Source organism: Branchiostoma belcheri, unplaced genomic scaffold, assembly GCF_001625305.1.
Source record: "Branchiostoma belcheri isolate BF01 breed outbred unplaced genomic scaffold, Haploidv18h27 scaffold53, whole genome shotgun sequence".
Taxonomy (NCBI): Eukaryota; Metazoa; Chordata; class Leptocardii; order Amphioxiformes; family Branchiostomatidae; genus Branchiostoma; species Branchiostoma belcheri.
The window spans coordinates 458,973-482,788 of NW_017804165.1; the positions used below are offsets into that span (position 1 = coordinate 458,973).

Genomic DNA, 23,816 nt, shown 5'->3' on the forward strand with positions numbered 1-23,816 from the left:
AACTTCTTTTCTCTGTGATATTGCTGCTCAAGGATGTCATACAAAGTACATGTAGAATTAGAGCACATTGCTCCTCTTGGTCGACTTTATCTTCCTGACCTTACTCTGCATTTTACAACATCGGGCCTTCCTGGACCTCAATAGCCGTGTTTGATCTGTTGTCATTCAAAAGCAACAAATAAAGTTAGGCTGGATATTCCAAGTGAATCGCGCACTTACAAGGCAGTTAGGGCACAAATACGATAATTCAAAAGTCTGAACTACTAACCTGCAGCGTAGACCAGGTAATTTTGGAAGTCAAAGCTGAACTTCTCCACAGCGCCAATGTCTCCCATGGCGAAGTCGGCTTGCCCATCCTCGTCAAGGCTGTAAGGCAGATACACAGAAGAAAGGCGCCTCAGCATGATCGTTGCTCGGCACGGAAAACTCCCACCAAGACAGAACACGAAGAAAACATGAAAAATCCACATCGTCGCTACGTTTCTAAAATCACTGGTTGTGCATGCAGCAGGGGCAAGTAACAGTTACTGGTCCGCCTGCTATTACGTAATTTCTGACGCAATCCGCCCATCATCACGTGATTTCCAACAGGGAAGAAAGTAGAAGAAGAAAGTCTACAATCCACAAAGAGCAAAGCCGGACGAGAAACTGAAAGATACTCGCTAAAACATATTTCAGCTCTTGGTTACTGGATATCGTGTCTGTTGTCATTTGCGCTCCTGTTACGATTATTCGTTAACATCATAGGAAACAGCGTAAGCGTGTGTGCTTTAGTGCTGCCTGGCAAGTTACTGCAGAGCAACAGGCCGGGAAAATATAGTTAGTAGTTACTAGTAGTACGGGGTAAAAGAAACCACAAACCACTACATCACTGTGGAAGATAAAAGGAGAGGCAGCAGCTCCTGGACGAGGTCGACAGCATCTGTGAGTCATAGTATGACATACGGAATGGAGAAAGAAGCAAGGTCAGAAGACATCTTCACGTTAACGAGCTGAAATGAGAGGGGATCTAGAAGCAGATGTGAACAGCATCACGTAACGTTACGGAGCATTCTCAAACTACATAGAGGCTACGGCAGGGTTTGAGAAGGACTAATCAACATTTTTTTCCCAAACACACATGTGCAAAGCACCAGAGCACAAGTACCAGAGCACCGCATACAAACAAATCACCAAGCAGAGAATGGCACCAAGAGTCCACGTCTACATTTATCACTGTCTCCTGATAGCACTATCAGCACCAAGGGCATCGTCCGTACCCGTAAGAAGGAGGCACTGCGCCCACAGTAATGTTAAGTTACTTGGACCTAAACTTGTTTATCTGTTTACTCATAATTCCGTGGAAATCGGTTAATGTGCAGGTAGCTTTGTTGTGTACAGCCTGACTTGGGATTCAACATCCCATAACGTATCAGGCAATTTACATTAACGTTACACTAAAATAGAGGCTCTCGCGTGAGTCGCACCGGCTACGGTATTAAATATAAAGTACGTAAGTCTTTGCATGGACCTAGTGCGTGGCAGTAATAGATCCTCAACAACGTAACAAATTTACAAAAATCAACATCCTTGGTCTGTGCCAGATCGCATTTAATTAGATCTAATTACTATGACAATTTTAAATTTCCCGCTGTTTAGCTCGTTGTCAATGAAGTCACCGTGCCAACGTCCTTGTATCAATCCACGTGTTGTAATTGATAGTGACAGTTCAATCCTGCAGATTTTAAATATTCAAGCCGTCTTTCATTTGATAGTTGAATGACATGAAAATGAAGCTACCCAGGCGCACGACGCTTTGATGTGAACATAATGATCTTCAACTGAAACAAAATAGTTCCTGGCGGACTTCTACAGGAGCAAAGCGGTTATTTTCAAAATGGCGGCAGAGCAGAATCATTGTCAGTCCGGGCGTATGAAAACTCGTGCTGTGTACAGGGACGATATCAACTTTCTCGTCGATTTGGTGACATGTAATGCCTAGTGAGTGGTGGGTTAGACGGAAGGCGTCCCAAGAACGCCAGGTAGGTGTAAAGAAGCTTCGCTGTGACGGATTTTCCATTGTTCCTGATCCTGGTGTTACGGTATTCCCCCCTGCTTTCACCCGAGCTTGACCTGTGCGCCTGTAGACGTGGGGAGGGCGCAGTGAGCTACTCAACTCCACAAATATCCAGACTGTGTGCTCACGTACCGTCTGTAGCATTATTCTGGCGTGTGGACAGAGAGTAACGACGTTTCGCAGACAAGTAATTCATGCCGAGAATCATATATAAATTTATTTGATAAATGTTGACAGCTAGTCGACTGGGCAGGCCAAATCAGAATCGATCTTGAGAATTCTAATCAGTTCCAGGTTCTGAATGCGTTTGAAATACCTAGTGCTGAAGATGATGTTGGAGATGATGATAAGAATTCCGTTGATGGCTTTATTATGATCCACTAAAATTTATATTCATGATTTGTTTCTTGGAGCATGTTGTTGATATTAAATCAGTGCAGGTGAATCTATAACAGTTCTGCAACAGTTCAGATTAACGTAAAGCCTCTCTTTCTCTAGAGATTCCCTATATGTAAAAATATCATTCTTCACCATGGCTGAAAATTATGTTAGGGATTGGTACATTCATACAGAAAAAGAATAGATCTAGTATAATAATATTAATATGATAATTATCTATCTTGTATTGACAGAGAGCTGTCTGTTGATGATATCTAAGTGGGAACACTGACAACAAAACAGCAGAGAATCCATGAACACCTGCCCCTTCTGCTTTAAAGTTTATATTATCCACTTGCTATCATCACAACACATTCTAATCTATGCAACATGTATGCACCAGCTTTCATTTATGGTTGAGAACTGACAGTTTTTCTTTCCATTCTCTTCTGTATGCTACTGTTAGGACAGTGAAGAAATGTCAGGTAGATCTCCGACTGGAGGCCCAGGGGCGTGTGTATCCAACCCCTGGAACCCCCGCGCTGCCCCCTCCACCCCTCGCACGGGTACCACCACCGCGAGCATCATCACGCTGGACGTCCGGCCAGGAGGGTCCGCTGGGTCCGAGGGTCCGCCGGCCACACCGGACTTACCGGCCATGGCGCCGCAGCAGCGCAAAAGGGCCAGCGAGAAACAAAAACTCACACTGCGTAAGTTGTGTAGTCATAACGCTTTCTGGAGAACTGTATTCTCTCTCTCTCTTTGTAAATCCCAGTTCTTACCAAGCTTTTTAGGGGCTTGTTTAGACTATTTTGAACGAGGTTTGACTTACAATTGTTAGGACTCGCATCTTTTGAAAATGGATAATTCATTTTCACATAAAAGGGCAAGCAAGAAACAAAAACTCACACTGTAGTCAAACTCTTTCTGGAGAGCAGTATTCTCTAATATTTGTAAATCCCAGTTCTTACCAAGCTTTTCAGGACTTGTTTAGACTATTCTGAATAAGGTTTGGCTTACATTGTTAGGACTCACATCTTTTGAAGATGGATAATTCATTTTCACATTGAGTGCACAATATCCTAATTGACTGTATATAGTAAAGGGATTATGTGGGTATTGTTCCAGCTCTCACTGGATTCAGTAAATGCATGTGCATGATTGAGAATACTGGGTAGAACACTGGCTAGTGTGTATACTATAATTACTCAAGCTGACAGTTGTCCCTTGTTGTCAAGGAATTTGTGACAAACAGAGGAGAAAGTAGTATCAACACGCAAGCAACAACCACCTGTTTTGTCTATAATCTCTGTAATCAGTCGACATACCATCCCCATGCAGCAGGATTTCTGGCACTTTTGTTATTGTGGGTTGAAGCTTAGAAGTGGGTATCTATATCTATTTACTTCATTTCTGTGTTAAAGCTTACAATGAAAGGTAGAGTTTTTCAGATAGTGATGGCAGCCCAGTCTACCTGTTTGGATCAGTTCAATCCACCAACCCTGTAATTAAATGAGGCACGTTATCAGTAAACCTTTGTCCAAGTCATGTATAGTGGTAGTTGTTGCTTCAACCGTAGCATCCCACTTTACAGAATTTTATCATGTCCTACAATCAAGTTGTACAGAAAAAGACATCTTTAATTCCATAACAGTATACTATTAGCAATTGCTGTCACCAGTTTGGCATGCTAAGATTGTGAATTGCCTATAGTATAGGAGACAAACTATCTAATGAGATAATGTAGCCCTGTCATCAATCATGATGAGTGTATTACTGAGCAAAATTAGACTTTATAGAAGAGGGAGAAATGTTCCTTCTTTTAACTTATGATGATAATATGTTCATGAGAATATAATTCAGTCTTCGCTGTCACTAACAGAATCCATCAAGCATAAAAAGATTTATTTTGAAATGAAAGAAGAATATTGTTACAGTCATTCTCAGGTATAACAATCTGAGACAGCACAGCCCCCAAAAAGTCAATACTTTATTTGGCACAGGTATTGATCAAATGCTCAAACTTTAGTTATCTGTGGGAAATATCAGGAGACCATATCCCTTTTCTAATTCTGGTAGTTGTGATTTAGCTTCAGCTTTCATATGACTTACTAGTACGTACCGGTAGGTGGACTGGCTGTGTTGTATATGTTTTAGATAGTAGATTCATTATACAAGGTAGACTTAACACCACAAGCCACTGCTACAGTTTGGAAGCTTCATGGCTCCCTACTAGTAATATGTTGAATGCCTGCCTATTCAGCCATAGCCATGTTTCATTTTCACTGTCTTTCTACTCTTTGTGACTTAGTAATTACACTGTGCCATTGGAGAAATGTTGTCTTTTTGTGGCAGAAAATTGAGTTGCCTTTTTCAGTTTGCTGTGCCGCCATGTTACTGCCTTGTGTATGTTTGGTAAACATATAACTGTTTTCCTGGTGTTGATACAACAGCCTTAACGGTTGCATGGGGGGATCGGAAGGTGAAGAATTAATGCATGAAGGATTCCACAAAACAATCGACATGACAGAAAAAGTGCTGTTTGTTGTATTTGCAAAAGGGTACCTTTGTTATAGGACTTCAAACTCTTTCTACTGTTCTACTGTGCCAGTGTGAAAGCCTAAGGAGGATGGTTGCCTAGAGACCAGGCTATTCTCTTGTGTTTTCTGAAAAGTGCTTGGATCTTGTAACCAAATCCTGCCTAGGATAGTGGTGCTCTCTCAAGGGTAACAGATCCTTAGGCAGGTGCATGGTTGTGGACTCAACCCACAGGTGTTTGTGTGAAAACTCCTTATCTGTGGGCTTAACTCAGGAAGTGAATGGGATAATGTGTGACCCAGTCACTACTTGTGTTTTTGTCTCCGTGGAAATCTTTTCAAAGCCTGGAGACTTCTAAAGATTTGTAAAATTACTGTGGCAATTTACCGTTCATCAGTCTACGTGTTTAGGTTAAGTGAGAACTGCTTTGGTGTTTTACTTAAAACGAAAATGCTGTGCTGGTCTAAGCCAGCGTAATTCTGCTTGACTAGAATAAGATAATTAAGGGATCTAGTTTGAAATGTCATTCTGCAAGCATCCGTTTTGTAAAATCAAATGTGCCTCCAAATGGTCACAGTCAACAAACATGAGACAGCCGGAACCAAAGGTCATTGCTGAGACTTATTGGGCCAACATTTATGACTGTTTGCAAACCAACTGTACAAAGCTTCCATGACCTCTGTCGTAGCCAACGTTTGTTTGCACATGCTACACCTTTGTACTAATAGTTCAGAGTACAGCCTGAACTGAAATGTTGTCTCAAACAGATTGTTAGCTTATAAGTAATTTGTAATGAAGCAATTTGTATGTCGTTAAGATACCAGGGTAGCTGGTTATAGCCAGATATTTGCATGTGTATGTTGTACGACTGTTTAGTTTTCGTCACATTTTTGGGGCGTGTGGTGGTTTGTGTTTGGGTTAGTTTGACCTCGAGGTAACACATGTACAAACTGTATATATACATGTACATCAAGCCTAAACTTGTGTAAGTGTAGACAGGAGGGTAACTCCTATACTACCCATTTGTAATTGCTTGTATGATAATGATAACCAATAAAACCTGCTGTAATACAAACACTACACAAACATGTCGGAGGCCATAGTGGACTTAAAGTGGTATGTTTGCTCTGTAATTACTGGACACGGGCTTAGGGACATATAGTGGCTGAAACCATAGTATTTCACATGTTTTTTTGTTCAAGTGTTTTTACAACAATTTATTGCTGAAGCCTTTTAAAGGTTTACATAACATAGACATAAACATAGAGTAGAGATGCCATTTCATTTCTGTATTCAAGTTATATCAGTATAACCATTTTCTTTTACTATCTGAAATTCATGTATGCTCCTTATCTTTAAATTGTTTTTCTAGGCTTTATGAGGTCAAAGGTAGTTTACTTGGGCCATGGATTGAAACCGCCTCGGTGGGAATTTATTGCAGATTCTAAAGCATGCAAAACATGTCTTTGGTATGAAGAAAAGAATGACTTTTAAAATATTTTCAGTTGTGAGACAGGTGAAAATGACCACAACAGATTCTGCAAATACTCCCCCATTCAGCCTTTGAACTACATTTAGACTACATTACTTGGGCTTTACCGTTTAACGGTTATGTAATCTTGAAGACACCAGCCCAACAGTGGCAGTTATATAGTATACATGTAAGTCCCAGATTGCCCTGTTAGTTTAGTGAAAGCAGACACAGGCTGTTTTGTCCTGTGACGGATCATTGCCCTGCCAGTTTTGTTGTACAGGAGGGTTACAATAAGTCAAAGGGGGCAACTTTTGTCCGTCATTTTTTTGTAGTGTGTAACCGACGCTCACACAATGGCTAGTACAGTAACAACTGGCCTGGGGCTTTCGCTTAGAGTAGAGCAATTCAATAGCATTGGATTTTGTTGGCAGCCATAGGTGTATGTAGTGATCTTACAATACGTTGTTTGACTACATGGTTGAATGACAAAAATGTTTGATACTGTACTTGATCATGATGTTAGCTATAGTAAAGCATCAATTCTGTCATTATAATGTATCTTAGGCTTTTCTATAATACTTAGCATCAGACATGATGTCGACACCCCCTGTATCTGTTATTGTGGACAAATTATTGTGGCAGAAATGTCCCAGTCCCAGTATAAATGATTCTTCTAATCTCTGCGTTTACTGAATTGTTGGGTAAATGATGCACTTCAGACTGAAAAGGTGAAGTTGTTTGCACAGTGCTTTTTCTTTGAGTGCAGTGAGTTGTATCAGTGCACCTATGCACACATCTGTCCCATTGCACAGGTGGTTTCAATCACACACAATGAAGGGCTCCTGTCTATCAATAGCTCACTAGGTATTGCTCAAATCAGGAATTCTTTTTGCAGGTCGACTTTTGATCTGAAGTTCATAAAAATGGTTTGTAGCAGAGTATACAGTTTCACAGCAAGTGATACATGTATCAATATGACTGACTGCCAATGCATTGTTTCTATTGTGCACATAGAACCTCACAAATAAAATTTCATTGAGTACATAAATGATTTTATAAAACAGATTCTCTCAGTCACTCACTAGCCCTCAGTTTTGAATATAACTTTCTGGCAAACTTCTGTTGTTTTGTCTGACACCTGTTAAGTAAAAGCAAAGTACATATGGTGAAGGTGACATTGAATCCAGTCTTCTATATCATATGTCTTTGACATGACAGTGGTAAGCTCTTTGCCTGTAGCTTGTCATTTTCCAGCCACTGCCTCTGAAAGAACTCATCTACTCTACTCCCATATACATTACACTCAGCACCAGACACCCTTACTGTATTCTTAGTCAAGTATGGCTGCTTGCGTCATGTAGGGGTGAAAACATTCATGCTCACCATGGAACCTGGTTGTTAGGCCACACCAATTTAATTTGCTGGTTCTCGGATTTTTTCAAGAAAAATATGAAGCGACAGGGCGAAAAAAAATAAAAATAAAAACAGGTCTAGGCATCCTATTATAGGCTTAAATGCTACGGAATGAGCCATGAAGTCAACACAAAAGGCTAGGTTAAAATTTAAACATTGAATTTTGAACTTTTAATCAAACCACTGCAATGATAGATGGGAAAACTGTAACAACTAGAAAGGCCAATATTTGCTTTGGAGCAAATACAGCGATGGGTTCACCACATTTTACCACATGGCAGGGAAAGAATGAGAAACACAAGGGAAAACAATGAATTACATTGATATAACTATAATATGAAGTAACATACAACTAAAACAACAGTTGGATAGCTATTCCCTACTTTATTGGTTAGGATTTTTAATTGCATAATGCAAACTGTTGATTTTCAAAATAAAATAAAAACGTTCATGCCCCGCATTCCAATGCTGGAGCAGAAAAGCTTGAAATACCTACCAAAACACTTGAATAAAGACATACTGTCAGTATGGAAATGCTCTGTGCAGGTGTTAATCAAGTTAAATCCCAACAGCCAATCAGCAAGAAATGCTCTGTGCAGGTGGAAATGCTCTGTGCGGGTGTTAATCAAGTTAAATCCCAACAGCCAATCAGCAAGAAGTATAGAGGAAAGCTGCATGCCTATTGGTTGATGCCCTGCATTCCATTGTGATGACTCATGCCCAGACGTGGTAAACACGGCAGACTAACACAGTAATACATTTGCTATAACACAGCCAAAAAACTCAAATAAAACCATTCTAAAAGCCTGTATCACAAAATTTAAAAAACGCCTAGGGGTATTTGCCCACTGTACCTCCATACCAAATTTCAGGACCTTAGGCCCTAAAATGAAGAAGCTGAATCCATTTAAAGATATGGCAGGAGAAGGAGGAGGAGAAGGAGGAGGAGAAGAAACATCAGAAAAAGCAATATGGGTTCACCACCACTTCGTGGTGTGGTGAACCCATAACTAGGAAGAAAAGGACTTTCCTCAACTGTTGGGGGCAAAACATGAGCATTTTTCAGTTCATTCAGGACCAGAATCAAATTTTTTTTTTTTGCAAATCAGAAAAAAACGAAGAGGCGAATCCGAGAACCAACAAATTAAATTGGTGTGGCCTTATTACGTCTAGCAGCTACCTACAAAGGTTTAACTCCGAGGTTAGCGTGCAGTGGCTGTGTCTGTCACACGAGGAGGTTTTAAATAAATAAACTCAAACTACAAGTACTTGTGTAGTATAATTTTGTAGGTCACGTTGTACACCTTTGTTCTTTCACCATTACTATTTATATTCATTAGTTGCCCTACTTCTTTACCCTAGACTCAGATTTTTGTTATCAAAATGTGCTTGGGCCCATGTACAAACACAGGGACTGTTTGGTCTGTCTCACTTGAAATTGAATTAGGTAACATGCTTTTAGACAGCATTGTCCTGCCAGTTGTGGGTAAACAATTGGTATGTAGACCTAATAATGGAGTCTGAAGAAAAGTTTGAGACAGAAAATTGAGTTAAACTTAAAGCAGAGATATTGAATGTAATGTGTAAACAAACTAGTAATGACTTGTTCATAATAATATGGAGAAGTTTCAAACTAGTTTTAACACAAAGATTACTGCTACATGTAATACTAATAGTGTCAACAAATTTTTGACCTGACTGCTCAGACCTTTTCTAGTCAAAGTTTTATAGAATATTTGATTTGACTAGGTTATTTGCAAGAACCATGTAATTTGGAGGCTAAATTGTATTCGGAAAGTCTGGTAATGATTGTGATTAATTATTTGTTAGGAGAAATTTGATTCTACCCTATATTTGAACCTTCATTGGTAAGTTGTTGAATATCATCATTTCCTTGCAGGACCTCTAGCGCTGGAAAGAGGCAATGCAGCCACCAGCTTCTCCCGCTTTCTGGAAAGACACAAGTTTGAATAGTAAGTACAACTGACAGCTGTGCTCTATCTTTCATTGGTGTTAGAGCAAGAAGTGCTGACCAGAATCTGTAATGATCTGATGAAAGTGCACAAGTACTGTGTGCCTTCGGCCAGGTAAGAATGCCACCGCTTGAACAGGTTTGGTACTGCAGTGACATAATTATACCAATTCATTCTTTGGCTTTGTTTTATCGTTGATATCTGTCATAAGCATTGTAATTACAAACATAATGTAAAGGTGTCATGTAGTATTTCATAATGATTATTGTGAACAGGGCAGTTCTCTTCTTGTGATGTTTACTATATGACTGACCTCCCTAAACACCTGACCTGCATCGGTTGGAAAACCAGGTATAAATGATTTTTAGAACATTATAGATGTAATGTATATACATGTCATTTGTTATTAGGAAATGGCTTGGAAACATTTTGCAGTTGATGAAACTAACAAAGCTATTCCTTCCAAAGTGTAACAGATACTGCTTCAGATGTGCACTACATGGGAAACAGGTGACCCCTTGTTGACCCCACAGTGTACAGGTGCCCCCTAGTGGTTATGCTTATTACTGCAGCAAGCTATTGGTATTCTGAACATGTGCATGCATGTTGGTTTCAAAAGTACATGTTATTCCCCCTAGGTTTATGAAGCTATTACCATGATTGTGCCATTTTATGACTCCATGAGACAATGTATGATAGATCTACATGTATGTATGCAGTTTGCCCTTTTAAGTGCCAAGCAATAATGAGTCATCACAATCCAGTGATAGATATTTTCAAAGCTCTTTGTTTGTTACTGCCAATTGTATCAGTGAATCTATGAATACACATTTTTCTGGTTCTCATCCAAAATAAAGTGAAGCTACCATTTCAGTCCATTATATTGTAGGTGTCAATGGCTTGGTTGATTGAAGAAGAATAGGTATCCCAAGCTATTGTGTGATGTTCCCAAGTCCAAAATGTTGCATGAATGTTTTATTGTGCAGGAGAATGCTGTCATCATCCATTATTGTAATATGATACTGCTCTCATCATGGCTAACATTGACAATTTCTTTTCCAGGAGATAAAGAAATGAATTACTTTTGCCTTTGCCTTTCTTGAATAATTTAATGCACCTTCCTTCAATACGCGAATTTATTGGCAGAAATTTATTACGTTGTCATTCATCACTTATTGGATATACCTTCCAAAGAAGTGAGTTATGGATTAATCTCATGTAAAAGAATGAATTACTCATTCTTCTGTCAGAAAGATGCTGGACTAGTTTTATACCTGGTAATTTTCCTCATTTCTAGGCCAAGGACACATGATCCACACCTGCACCAAAACCTGTTCCTTTGCATGTGTACCAGGTGCTGCACTACCTGATATTCCGGTAGATCCCTTATCTTATTGTACAACAGAGGCGTGATAAATCTCCACTCCCCGTGTTGATTCATATGCAAATCTTAATCACAACTCTCCCTGCCCACACTGCTGTATTGAGTGATTAGTGTTGCCTGCCCCCAGGGCCAGTGAGAGATACTGACACTAGCACGCCGGTGATTTGTGGTATGTTCGCATGCCTCCATGTATCTGTTGCCGTGGGCACCCGTGTGTTGGTGGCCGCGTGGTGGATACGTGTGTCCCGGGAAACGTGCCCAGCATCTCACCACACCTGGATCGATAACTCAGCCGTACGCAGATGGGAGGGAAATGTAGCACCGCTCTACCTGGCCTTGAGGACAAGTCAGACAACTGAGGACGTGTGGGGCATGGTGCAAGCATCACACAGCTGACATCCTAACCTAGCCCTCAGGTGCAGCTGGGAGGATTGCATGTTACTGTGCCTCTGCTGTAAATCAAGGAGCGGCATCAGCAGCACTGATCATAGGAATTGCACTGCCAGAATCATCTGTTATGGAAGGTGGAAATGATGCTTCATTTTTACCTACAGCCTGTAATGTTTTGGGGGATACATGTAATTCCTAATAACCTGTCTTTGTAACAGCCATAAATCGTACTGGTCACTTGTCAATGCTGATTCCCATTTACACCAGTAAAACCAGTGATTTCTGGCCAATTTGGCCTTTATGGACGATTTCTGATTGGGTACCAGGTGAACAGGAGATTGACGGCAAATGCGTGTGGATTATCTACATTTCTTCTCTATTTCATTTCTGACCTTCTTATTTCTCACTGATCCTGCTACAAAGATTTCTACTTATTTGTAGCTCTCTCTCGAGCTGTCTGAATTGTCATTCAATCTCAATCTAGTTTAGGCATACCAGTAATCTCTCTGCAGAACAGTGGCTATCGTGTGTGGATACCTATAGTGTAGCTCCTTTCTTATTACAGTATATGGGGGTAGAGTCACTGTCACTAAATGAGGCAGTTACTGGATGTTTACTTTCTATTGTGTTATCATTAAAAGATGTTATTTGAAGGAATCATGTCCCCATGCTCCAAAATCATATTTGAGTAACTGATTTTTGGCACATATCCCCATGTCTCATGTACTCTTCTGTTTCTACCGTTAGGACTGTTTCCCCTATTGTCAGTATATTTTGATAGCATTTTTTTCCAATTTCCCCATTTTTTTGTCCAAAGCGCTGTTTAACAAGAGATGTCATTTATATGGCCCCAATACAGATAAACAAGTAAAAATACACAGAAAACAGGGTTTATGTTGTTAATGCCTTATTGGGGGCCATGGATTACCCGATGAAAGGTATTACATGTACTTTGTTTATAGTCACGTCCACAAGTGGAATTATACCACTAGTACAGATTCACACGTCAATCTTTCTCACCTCGCTATGCCTACTAAGAGGTTAAACCTTCACCGAAGGAACAGCAGCTTCTCATGCTGCTGACATTGTTTTTGGTAGGACGAAGATATTTCCTCTACAGTTTTCCAAGGCCTCCTAGATAAAGCCTGGAAGAAAGCCACTGTTGTTTGTTCTTCCGTCTCCCCCTGCGCTTTCTTAAGATCACTCTCCTTATCCTTACAGTAATCAGGCTCAGCTCGGGAAGAGAAAGGGCTCTGCCCGTGTTTTTGGTTTGGTCTCGAGGCTGCTGCGAGGCTTAACAAGACTTGGCTGTTCTCTCCACGGCCTTTGATTCTGAGTTGGTTTGCTCAGTTGCAGCCTTTGGCAACAATGTGAACTGTGTGTAAAGTTGATTTAGGAGGAAAGAGTGCTTACCCTTGTCTGCTGCGCGGCAGAGGTTCACATGAAAGGTTCGCCTCCACATGAACTTTCCAGAATACTGAGATGTGTGCAGTGGATCGGCTTAAATCACATCGTTCGACAGATTTGTACACTGGTATTCAGTCAGAATCGTTGATGAAAGACAGAGCAATGTGCTACCTTCTTTTGGAAAGTAGGTTCCTCTAAAGTAACTTGTGTCTGTATCTGTGTCAAACTTATGTGTGATGTGTTGAAGTGTAAATACCAGTAACTGTAATCATGGTATAGTAGCATACTGCATGTTGTCCTGTAACTGCATTAGGGAATGTAGGCAATGTTTGTCATTTGAATGTAGCAACTAATATCATCAGTGCATAGAATGTGCAGAAATTCTTCAGGTATTTTGCTAAATGGAGTATTTAGTAAGTTGATCCAATAATATTTTATGTGCCCTAAGAAGGTTGTGAGATGGGAACAATTTGATACGCGTTTTTGGAATTCATCATACTGGAAACAGAGTGGTAATCTATATTCTGCCCAACAAAAGGTTACTGGATTTTCCAGGTACTGTTGTTTTTCGATGGTGCATTTCAATGGCTCTTGAAAAATTCACACTCGGAGGTCCAACAAGTCAAGTAGATTTTTCCCTTGAACAGAGCAGGCAACTTAAGGTTGTTGACTTAGTTATCTGAATTTAAGCTCCTATTTGATCGGTCACTCTTTTTTTGTTGGTCCACATGTGAATTCCTAGACCACAGAACTGATCTGTAGGCTTGTCAGCTCTGTACTTGGAGACTCTGTGCTTTAGAGGCATGTGTACAGCAGACATGTTGTCAGTAATGCTCATGTTGTAGAGAGGCTGGCATGTCAGTCTAAAGGTGAGCGTGTTCATGTGTTGTACCTTAGCCCTCAGCCTTCAGATCTGTGTGCCTTCCTGTCTAGTTGAGATGCCAGTACAGTTCTTGGGTGTGGCTGCAACCGGGCAGACTGTATCTGTATCTGAGTGGTTTGGTCTATCAAACCTTTTTTTAAACATTTCAACTTTTACTTAAAATGCTTGGGCTACTTTGGATTCACATGGTCATCTCCGAAAATAGATTTGAGGTGCAGTTGTTGAAGACTCTCCTGAAATGGTCTGAAACGTCTTGACCCCATTTGGTGGGTTGTAGAGATTTTTCCTACTTGAATGTCGATAATGTTTGGGTTTAAGGTTGTCTGCTTGTGATTCTGAAACTGGACTCTCACATGGGATTGCTACAGATGTGAAGTATTCACCAACCATTTTTTGCAGCGCTGTCTTTGACTGAGCGGGCAGCTGTGTTTGTTGTGAGGTTCATGCAGACATCTCTTGAATCTGTGTGCCGAGTTGTGCCCTGGTGAACATCAACATGCCAGAGATGTATCACTGGGACTTCCAGCCTGTGGAAAGGGCCAAGGTCAAATATGCGGAGAATTGCAGACTGCACCACGATGTGCCTGTGCCCTCCTTTGAAAAATACATCGAAACCAGGAAGCGGCCGCAGGACAACTATATACGGAAGTGGCCGCAGTCCTCTGACGAAAAGTTCCCCAAACCAAAATATATGGAGAAGTACGCGAGGAAACTTCTGGAAAAGCATGCACAGAGACAGCCTATCAGGTACATGTATAGAGACAAGCATGCAGAGACTGAGAGAAGGCGAGAACATGAAGCCCATGTTAAACTTAGGGTACGAGTTGGGAATCAGACAGTTGTACATAGAAATGGAGTGCCACGCTTACGCATGGCCCATGGAACTGTTTCAAGTTCAACCACCAGCTCCATGCCTAGCAGTAATCTGGACATCATCCAAGGAACTGCTTTTGGGTGGTAAGTGTATATTACTCCAGTTATTGTAGATTAGACTGTCACCATCATTACACTGAGGAGTAATCAACAAGCACAGTTGCACCATAACTTCCAGGTATTGGTGGATTACACTATTACTTGCAGGTGTTGATGGCTAGAATAACTTGAACATGCAATAACTAACTTTAATTTGTATATTCTATGCATTTGCAGAAATATTTCAAATATGTCACATTTCAAAAGGGTTTTCATTTGAATTCATCTCAAACATCCTAATAAAATCCAAATGAAGACAATGATAAAAGTATATTTAATATTTGTACATGCATGCAGTGTTACAGAATGCCCCAAAGAGCAACTTCTTACATAAACCCCTTCGAATTCCTTGTCTTCAGGTCCACCATTAGTTTTCCTATGACCAATGCTACTTTTTATGTGCCCTAAGAAAGTTGTGAGGTGGAAACAATTTGTTATGCATTTTTTAAAATTCATCATATTGAAAATGAAGTGGTGATCTATATTCTGCATATAATATCAACAAAAGGTTACTGGATTTTTGTACATAGAAATGGAGTGAACCATGGCATTTTCCCCCGTGCCCATGGACATAGACACGTACATGTATATCCTCTAGATCTACGCCCATCAGGTACTCCAGCCACCTGTGACCTGTAACGTGAGACTGTAAACAGGTGTGAGGTGGAACAGTGTGACCTCAGAAACAAACATATACACTGGCCAGAAACTTACACTGTAGGCCGTTCCAGAACGACTTCAAGTCCTGGTCATTATGACAGCTATGACAGTCATGGGGACTTGTGCTGCCAAGCCAGAGCTACCCAGGTATGGCAGTTATAGATACTGGTGTTAGGGATCGTTAGTTGGATGGTGCATACAGGTACAAATTGGTTATTGATTGAAATTAATCTGATGGTAAGTCAACTGGAGTTAGTTATACCAATTGCTGTTTGTGCTTGGCTAGATTTTCCTCCTTTTCAGAAGCCAGTGCTATCATTATTTATGGTCAGAAATCCTCAATGTTTCTTGCATTCTTAGATATTGTTTTAAATTTCCTCCATGTATTTGTTAGGTTGTTTGATAAGTATAGTACTGTGTCCCATGTGTACTGACCCATAGATGCCATACAGAAGAGCATAGACAAAACTTGTTACAAGTTAGGTAATGTTCTCTTTATGTATTGGGACAAACATAGGATCGGAAATATGCGGATAGAATACAATTACAGTTCCAGAACAAATAGTTGGCCAAAGGATTTTTGGATTTCATTATGGCTGGCAGACCACTAAATTAAATGTGTTCTGCAAACATGTTGAAATAGTTTGATAGACCAGGCCAAGAAGGGGGTCACAATGAATTTGAAATGTCTACCCTATCATTGACTACATAGCAACATTTGGTTACTGGCATCATCATTCAATCATCCCTCATAGAGGAGTTACTAGGATATTTCAAATAGTTTCTTCAACATTAAGATTCAAATATGTCAAGGTTCAAGCTACTCTACAGTGGACAGGTGTCTCTACATGGTTGTCTAGCAATGGTAAACCATACATAATGCTTATAGAGCATAAATCAGGGTACTGTGGTACACTTAACCCACAAATGGTATGCCTTGTAGTAGCTTATTAATTCCTGACGATTAAACACACCGACTTTCATAAAGGAGGTGGGTTCATTTGTGGTGTTACATCAAACATGACCAGTCCAGGATACGGTGCATTAAATTTTCATGTTGCTTTTTCTACCTGTCAGTTGATAAATGGTGAGCTGAGCCGCTATAGTCTGGTTCAAAGCCTGGGGGACAGCATGGCCGAAAATCAATCATTGGTTATCAGGTCGTTAAATCTGATTGATATAGGATCACTGATAAAGTTCACTTTTAATAACTGGCGCTGTTTGTTAATGTCAGACCTTTATCCCAAAGATAAACTCTTTAAAATAAAACTGCAATATGAAATATTTAGTAATCCAGGACATAGCCATCACTAATCATTGTTGAAGGATTACAAACTATTCAGTGAGGAAGACATGTAGCTGATTTATTGATCTGATTGTTTTTGTGCCGTTGCTAAGTTTGAACAATATAATATACAGTTCTCAAGTTCTGGTGTAGTAGTGTTCTGAAAATGTAATATCTTGTGCGGCGGTGTAGCCCATTGTTGTGAGGTGCATGGCGGAGGTGTAGGGTTACCTGGCAGTGTTAAGTGCCTGGGTATGAGGTCATTTCCCTGGTGAAGGTTACTGTTCCGGCCATGGTTCACCCGTACTCGGGGCTCCTCTCAAAACTTGGTACAAACTGTCGGAATTCTTCAAATGTTGGTGTTCTTGTTTTCTTGTAGCACTACTGGTGTCCTACGATTCCCCCGTGACTGTATTGCTCTTAGTGACCTGACTATTTCTTTTAGTAAATACTTTGTATGGACCGGATGTTTTACGTTCAGAGCAAACAGAAATTAACTTGCTAACAATTACCCCAGAAATTTGATAAAACTGTAACAAGCCTAAATTAGCACCCTTATCTGTTGATGATAATGATGATGCCCTACTGATGGTCTACTGATGATTGGTTGATGATATTTGAAAGTCTCATAGAAGTTTGAGTTGTGCCCTGCGAGTGATACCCGACTTAGGGCGAGACAATGAATGTTATTTACATAAGAAATGGTCCCCATTGTTGTGTGTTTACTCTAGCTCCTGTTACGCAGACACTAGGCGGGCTTTGTACATTGTTGGTACATGCGTGGGTTGTTGGCACCATCAACAGATTTCTGAGTTTTATTATTTGTGTTCCCACAAATCGAATCGCCGATATGAAGTATTTCTAAGTGACCCTGCCGTGGAGGAATTCTGCTGAGTTGTGTACACCACAGAAGTGGGTCGTACCAAGTCACGCCACCAGTTGAACCGCTGGTCCTTCGGGGATTGTGTTGTTTTAATTGAGAGTTTGCAACGGACTGGGACGAGGCATGAATACCTGTTGTCCATGCCTGCTTACGGCCCTGGAGTTGTAACATGTCCTTGTGTGTTTACTCCACGCCAACCCTGCAGGGCAGCACACAGGGGAGGGAATCTCGGGAAACAGGCGCTGTTTTTCCGCCATTCTGCTGCAGTCATCCAAGGAACCAATAGGCCATCTGTTCACAATTGGCCACTATAGACTGAAAGGGTTGATTAATGGAGTCCGTCCACTTCGGCAAAAGCTCAAGTGCTTCTACCTGCCGTGAACTTCTGTCCTGTATTCTCTACCAAGTGTGTCACCACTGTTGGAGTTGGACAATTTCCTCAGACTAATGGACATTTCCTGAAGGGTGTGGGAAAATTGTAATTTTTTTAGGTCAGCAGAAAAACTGATTTAATTAGGACAAGGGGACTGCCGAATCAAACAGGTGGTTGAGAAAGGTCAGGGTCAGTTCTGCATTGTTTCGTGTTAATTCTTCCAATAGGAGCAGTTGTCCAAACATTGTAGATCATTCAGCTTGTAGTGAGCTTGTTGACACCATTCTTACTGCAGGCTGCCTATCTGAAGGACGCTGGAAAGTGAACAACATCAGTACGTATGTGGGCTAAATGTCATTTTTTTTAACTAACATCACTGAAATACGCAGTTTTGTTTCCAAGGCAGACAAGTAACTGATTGTATAGACCCTTTGTCAAAACTTCAGCAGTGTCCAAACTTTAGTACAGCACCAAAGTGTCCATCCTGACTTTAGCACGCGGTTATTCAAAGAGTGGAGAAGTGTTTGCTATAGAGACTCGTCTCGTGACTGTACAGTGCAGTAGACTGCAGAATGTGGCCCTGAAATGTCAGCAGAGGTGCGAACCACTGATGGAGTAATCTGTCCACAATGCCCGTAAACCCAGCAGTCTTTGTTGCCGAGACAAATTAGCTCTCAACCCTGTTCTTCAGTAGGTGTTATTTATGGTCTGGATACGCCCGTACTGTGTCCACTGTTATTAGCAAGATGACCAGGTCAGAGGAGGATCGTATCATGCAGATGTTGACCAGACGACCGCGGCTCATTCCAGGCCGTGCCACCATGGGAGACTGTATATGGTTGCCAAACTCTGTTGCCAGAACAAGACAGTAAGTACTGTACTCTGCTGGGTGTACTGTCATACATTGTATGTACATTATGTAGAGGCAAATGTGAATCACTAATGTTGGTGTGTTATATTACCAGGGCTCGAAATCCAATTTTCTGCATATTAACCTGCACCAGGCAAATTCTACCAGCACAACTCAGAATTTAGGAAGTATCTAATGGATCATGTTAAAAACTATTCAGAAACCATTGCCATTATTTCTGTTTTACTTTTTTAAAAAGTCTCATAAACATACACATGTCATATGTTTATGAGGCTTTTGTAACCCAGTACATCAGCCAGTACAGGTTAGATGCAGGTAGACATCAGAAATACCTGCACTAGCCTGCATATGCAGGTGGTATTTCAAGCCCTGCATTACCAGTACCAGTCCATTATATAGGTTGCTCTAAAGGTTAGGCATTGTGTTGTAGTACATAAAATAGGGAGACAAATTTCAAATCATGATAGAAAACAAAAGTGATAAAATGTTGGGATAAAACTTTGTATTTCATAACCTTTACTCAAATGCCAGAACTCAGTATCAAGTCAATCACTTTATTGAAACATTTAACATAACATACAATTCTAATGCACTGATAATTTTGCGCAGTTATAATATAGTCATAGTCTTTTGAGACTGACTGACAGAGAGAGAGATAATGTGCCTACATTCTGTTACAAATTTTACGTAACTGTAAGCAACAGTCTCACTCTACATTAATACTATAATTGGACAATATATCTACTTGGACATTTGTTCCCAAAGGCATCATCATCATAATATTATTTTGTTCCAATAGTCACTGCTGAGCCTTAGTTAAAGTAGCCTGTCTTTATTTGTTCCTCAGAATTCATCAAAATAGACCCTTTGACTGGACTGGAAGCAGTTCCGTATAATGATGAATATTGCTAGTAACTACAGTGATTTTTTGTAATGTCCAAAAGAAAGTGGAGTTCTATCGCCATGACCATAGATAGGGTACATTCTATGACTGAGGACCTCTATTGGCAATACATAGAACTGCAGGTGGGTACTACATGTAGTACCGGTACCGGTAGTTCACGTCTACTAGTAACATTGCTGTTCCTTAACCAGTGATAGTGTTCCTACATTCTTGCTCCATTAAGCTTCATACTATTTATTGGCTGGTCATCTGTCTTTTGAAATTGATAAAATTATAGTCTGAATATGTATAATTGCTTTATCATCACTGTATTCAGATTGTGCTTCATTCTTTATCTTATAACTTAATAAGTTATATAACAAAGTATTAGCCGATACACAACATACTGAATAGTGAATACACATGCAAAGTTCTTTATTATTATCTGGAAAATTGACCATTGTTTACTCACCCATCCTTATCTCTTGGTGTATTGTTCTAAAAATATCTAAATCACTCATTCCAAGATGTGCAGACAAATACATTAAACAGCAATCAATCAGGTTTAATTATCTCTGTCTGGGAAGTTATAACATTGTTGGATTATGGACTGATTTTTTGTATAATCTTATACCTTCTCAAGAATTTATAGGTTCTTTTTAGTTTATCAAATTCTGAATGACCTACATTTGTAAAAGTTGACTCCTAAAGTCCTATGGTGTGACATTTACACTTATTACTTATCCCAGTTAATAGTGTGTTGTTCAGGGTCATATTAATTTTTTGTAGGAACATGTCTGTTACATGTACATGCAGTTTGGTTTAGATTTTGCATCTTGCTGTTCAAGTTTATCTATCTCACTTCAGTTGCTGCGACTACTGTCCTAGTTACATGTTCAATATGATACTTGGCTTTGTTGACAAGCAGTAACTGAACCTTGCATTACTTAACGTGATATGTTTCTCATGTAATGAACACTTCTGGTTGTGTTATCCTCGACATTGGGCGGTTACCTCACAGCTGGTAGATAAATATTGACTTCGCAAGTCTATCCATGGTCTTGTGTTTCCTGTACAATTGGTCAGTATTCTCTTGGCTAGACAGACTGGATGTGTTGACTTGTAAACACGCGAGCCATAAAATGTAACTTGTACTGATCCACAAGACAAGCTGCTGGACTAAGCCCTCACAATGCCAGTGTAGTACAGGCCTAAGTTTTTTTTTAAGTTTATGACACAGAATGTTAGACTCTTAATTTTGATATCTGGCATGGACTTGTCTGTTAGTATTAGTTTCTGTCAAAGGAAGCTTGATAATGCTTTGCCTTCCCTTAAGGCCCGGGCCAGACACAAAACTAGTCTGTAATAGTGTTGACAGGTAAACAAACGATGGTCCTTGAATGTCTGAACACACGAAAAAGTTAATGTTTCATATTGTATTAATATTTCATATCTTTATGTTGTACAGTTGTAGCTGGGAAGGTACCCAGTGTAAGTGCTGTTGATATATGACTTTGTAAACTAAACTTCATCTTTATTGCCTGATACAATCAATTACTCTCCTCAAGTACCTGTTAGATTACTAGTGTTTGCAGGTGATTTGAAAAGAACTAGCTTGTAAACGTAGCAGATGGCAGTGATGATATAGAGCGCGAGGTAGAGTGCATGGTTGTTGCCAGGTTCCGTGGCGTGTCATGTCGTATGGGCACTTCTTTTGGCAGTTTTGATTGAACCTATGTCAACATGAGGCGTGCAGAGACAAAGCTGTGTCCATACCAGCGGGGGGCTCCTGGGTAACAAGATAAAGTGCTTAGACCTGGCCATTTTACCGGAGGTAAAACTCGGTTGGAGCATCAAAGATAGAGCTTTTAAGATGCTTCATAGATACTGACCTGAATTGAGCAAGAAATAAAAATATATTTAGAAAAAAGATTTAAAAAGAACTTTGACATTTTCCACTGATTTCCTTTTGTTTGACACAAAACAAGTCCATTGATACCCCCATATTGCACCAGTGGTTCAGCCCAAGACAGGTGTATATCTGAACCTAGCTATTGTTGTTGTCCTTTGGGTCATTAGCTGAGAAGTTATCCTTTGTTGCTGTTGCTAGTGAAGCGTTCGAGCACCCGTGACTATGTCAGCCAACATTTTTTTGTTCTCTCCAATCCCGGGATGAGCACATACAACCGGTGCTGGATTCACCTGCATTCAGCAGTGGTTTGGAGATGTTTGTGACTGTATAGTAGGTTGCAGATTATGTGGACCTGCTTTGTAGCGTCTTGTGGAGTTAACTGCTGTATCCTGTTACTGCCCTGTCCCCTCAGGGCACCTGCTGTCCCTAAGGTAACTGGGCTGGTTGACTAGTACTGAAGAGGCCGCCATTAGGAAAGACTGTCAGACCAACAAAAAGTTACCTTTGCAAGATATGTTCAGCATTTGAAGGGAGTTCTTCTGTTGAACGGAGGATGAAGAAATCAGTCTGGCTGGAGTCATCAGATGGTTGCAAGAAGGGAAGAGGTGTCCAGATGCTGCAGCCTTTACCTGGAATTTCTACATGTGGGTTAAACTGACTGGTCATGCAAAAGAGACCAATTCTTCTCCAAATGGTATTTACCAGTCAATACCATTCCAGTCTGTTCACTGTAAAGGCTGACTATGTCCTGAAGTTCTAGTCCATTTATTCAGGACTGACAGACCAATGCACAGTGACTCTCTGGCTTGCTTCACTGGCTGCCCATGAAAGAGGACATAGTGGCAGACTGATCAACAGACATGAAGCTATGTCAGCTTGACAATGATGTCTGCATTCAGATATGTCTGTGCTTGCAGTCGCAAATTGTGAGGACAGCTTTCTCCCCAAGTTAACTGGTTCGTGCCTGGTTCACAATCTACATCAGCAAACTGGTGCAGAAATGATCCGGCTTCCTCTTATCAAACAGCAGGGCTACCTGGACGCCCTGACTGCTTACTACAGTTATAATAACGGCAAAGCCAAACTTAAAGTTAAAGACTACAGTGGGCAGTATACCAAACTCAAAAAAATTAAAGACTACAGTGGACAGTATAGAAACATGTAAGTACATGCAACTTTGTTATTTATTGTATAGTTCAATACAAGTAGTTGTGCTTTCCATCTTAGGACAACAGAGTAAGTCCATTACCAGGTTTTGCAGTCCGATTTGCTGTTGCTTCAGCTTTCCTCTTTGAGCTCGTCCCAAGCATACTTTCATGGGTTGGCAAAGATGTATACAAGTGACATGTTTATATAAATGTCTAGAAGTGTCCTTTGGCTGAGTATACAGTACTTAACAGGTAAAATAAGGTAAAGACAACAAGGAAGCTTTATGTTGATGGTAGCCTGTTAAAAATGTATTAGAAGTGGAAGATGATATTTCTAAGGAAACCATAGAGCAAATAGGCTGTCTTGAGTGAATCTTGAGAATCTTTGAAGTTACAAGAAAGAAAGGAGGAGATGGCAAGATTATTCAGGTACCAAGTGTATGAAGTTTTATTCCTTATGACAAGTGTTAACTTACTATGGTAACATGTCCTATCCGAGAGACATCCCTAGCTAACCAAAGCTAGGTACTGAGTGAAGTGAGGAAAGTCGTGTTAAGTGCCTTTCCCAAGGGCACAAGATCAGTGGCATCGGACAGGATTTACTATGGCAACATGTCCTGCTTGGAAACCCTTGAGTGAATGTTTCCTGGTAACCAGGCAGGGGAGTGAGGCTTTGTGTAGGTGACATGTCATCAGTGACATTAACAGTCCTCCGGTGAAAGAAACACAATCCAGGTGTGCAGCTCATTAGACTTTGATGAGCGAGGACCATGCTCTTTAACAACTCCATGTCTTCAAATCACAGCACAACAGGAATGTGTTTAGACTACAGAATGGGCGGGCTTTTGTATGTACTGGTAATGAAGAGAAAGTTCACCTTGAGTTAATTATGTTAAACCTGGTGTTCATATATACCTACAGTGTACATTAACT

General features: G+C 40.4%; 1 protein-coding gene across 5 annotated transcripts in view; it reads left to right on the top strand.

Annotated features, from left to right (window-relative positions):
* The first annotated feature begins 1,877 nt into the window (after positions 1-1,877).
* Positions 1,878-23,816, top strand: part of LOC109480907 — a 31,666-nt gene continuing 9,727 nt past the window's right edge. The window contains exons 1-3 of one of the 5 annotated variants that reach the window (XM_019783272.1): positions 1,878-2,021; positions 2,901-3,144; positions 9,760-9,832. In XM_019783272.1, the coding sequence (XP_019638831.1) occupies positions 1,974-2,021; positions 2,901-3,144; positions 9,760-9,832 (365 nt within the window). In that variant the 5' untranslated portion in view covers positions 1,878-1,973. Of the gene's footprint in view, positions 2,022-2,900; positions 3,145-9,759; positions 9,833-11,342; positions 11,741-14,295; positions 14,854-22,337; positions 22,897-23,816 lie in introns of those variants that run through there. The other 4 variants (XM_019783270.1, XM_019783271.1, XM_019783274.1 and 1 more) reach the window with 4 other exon arrangements.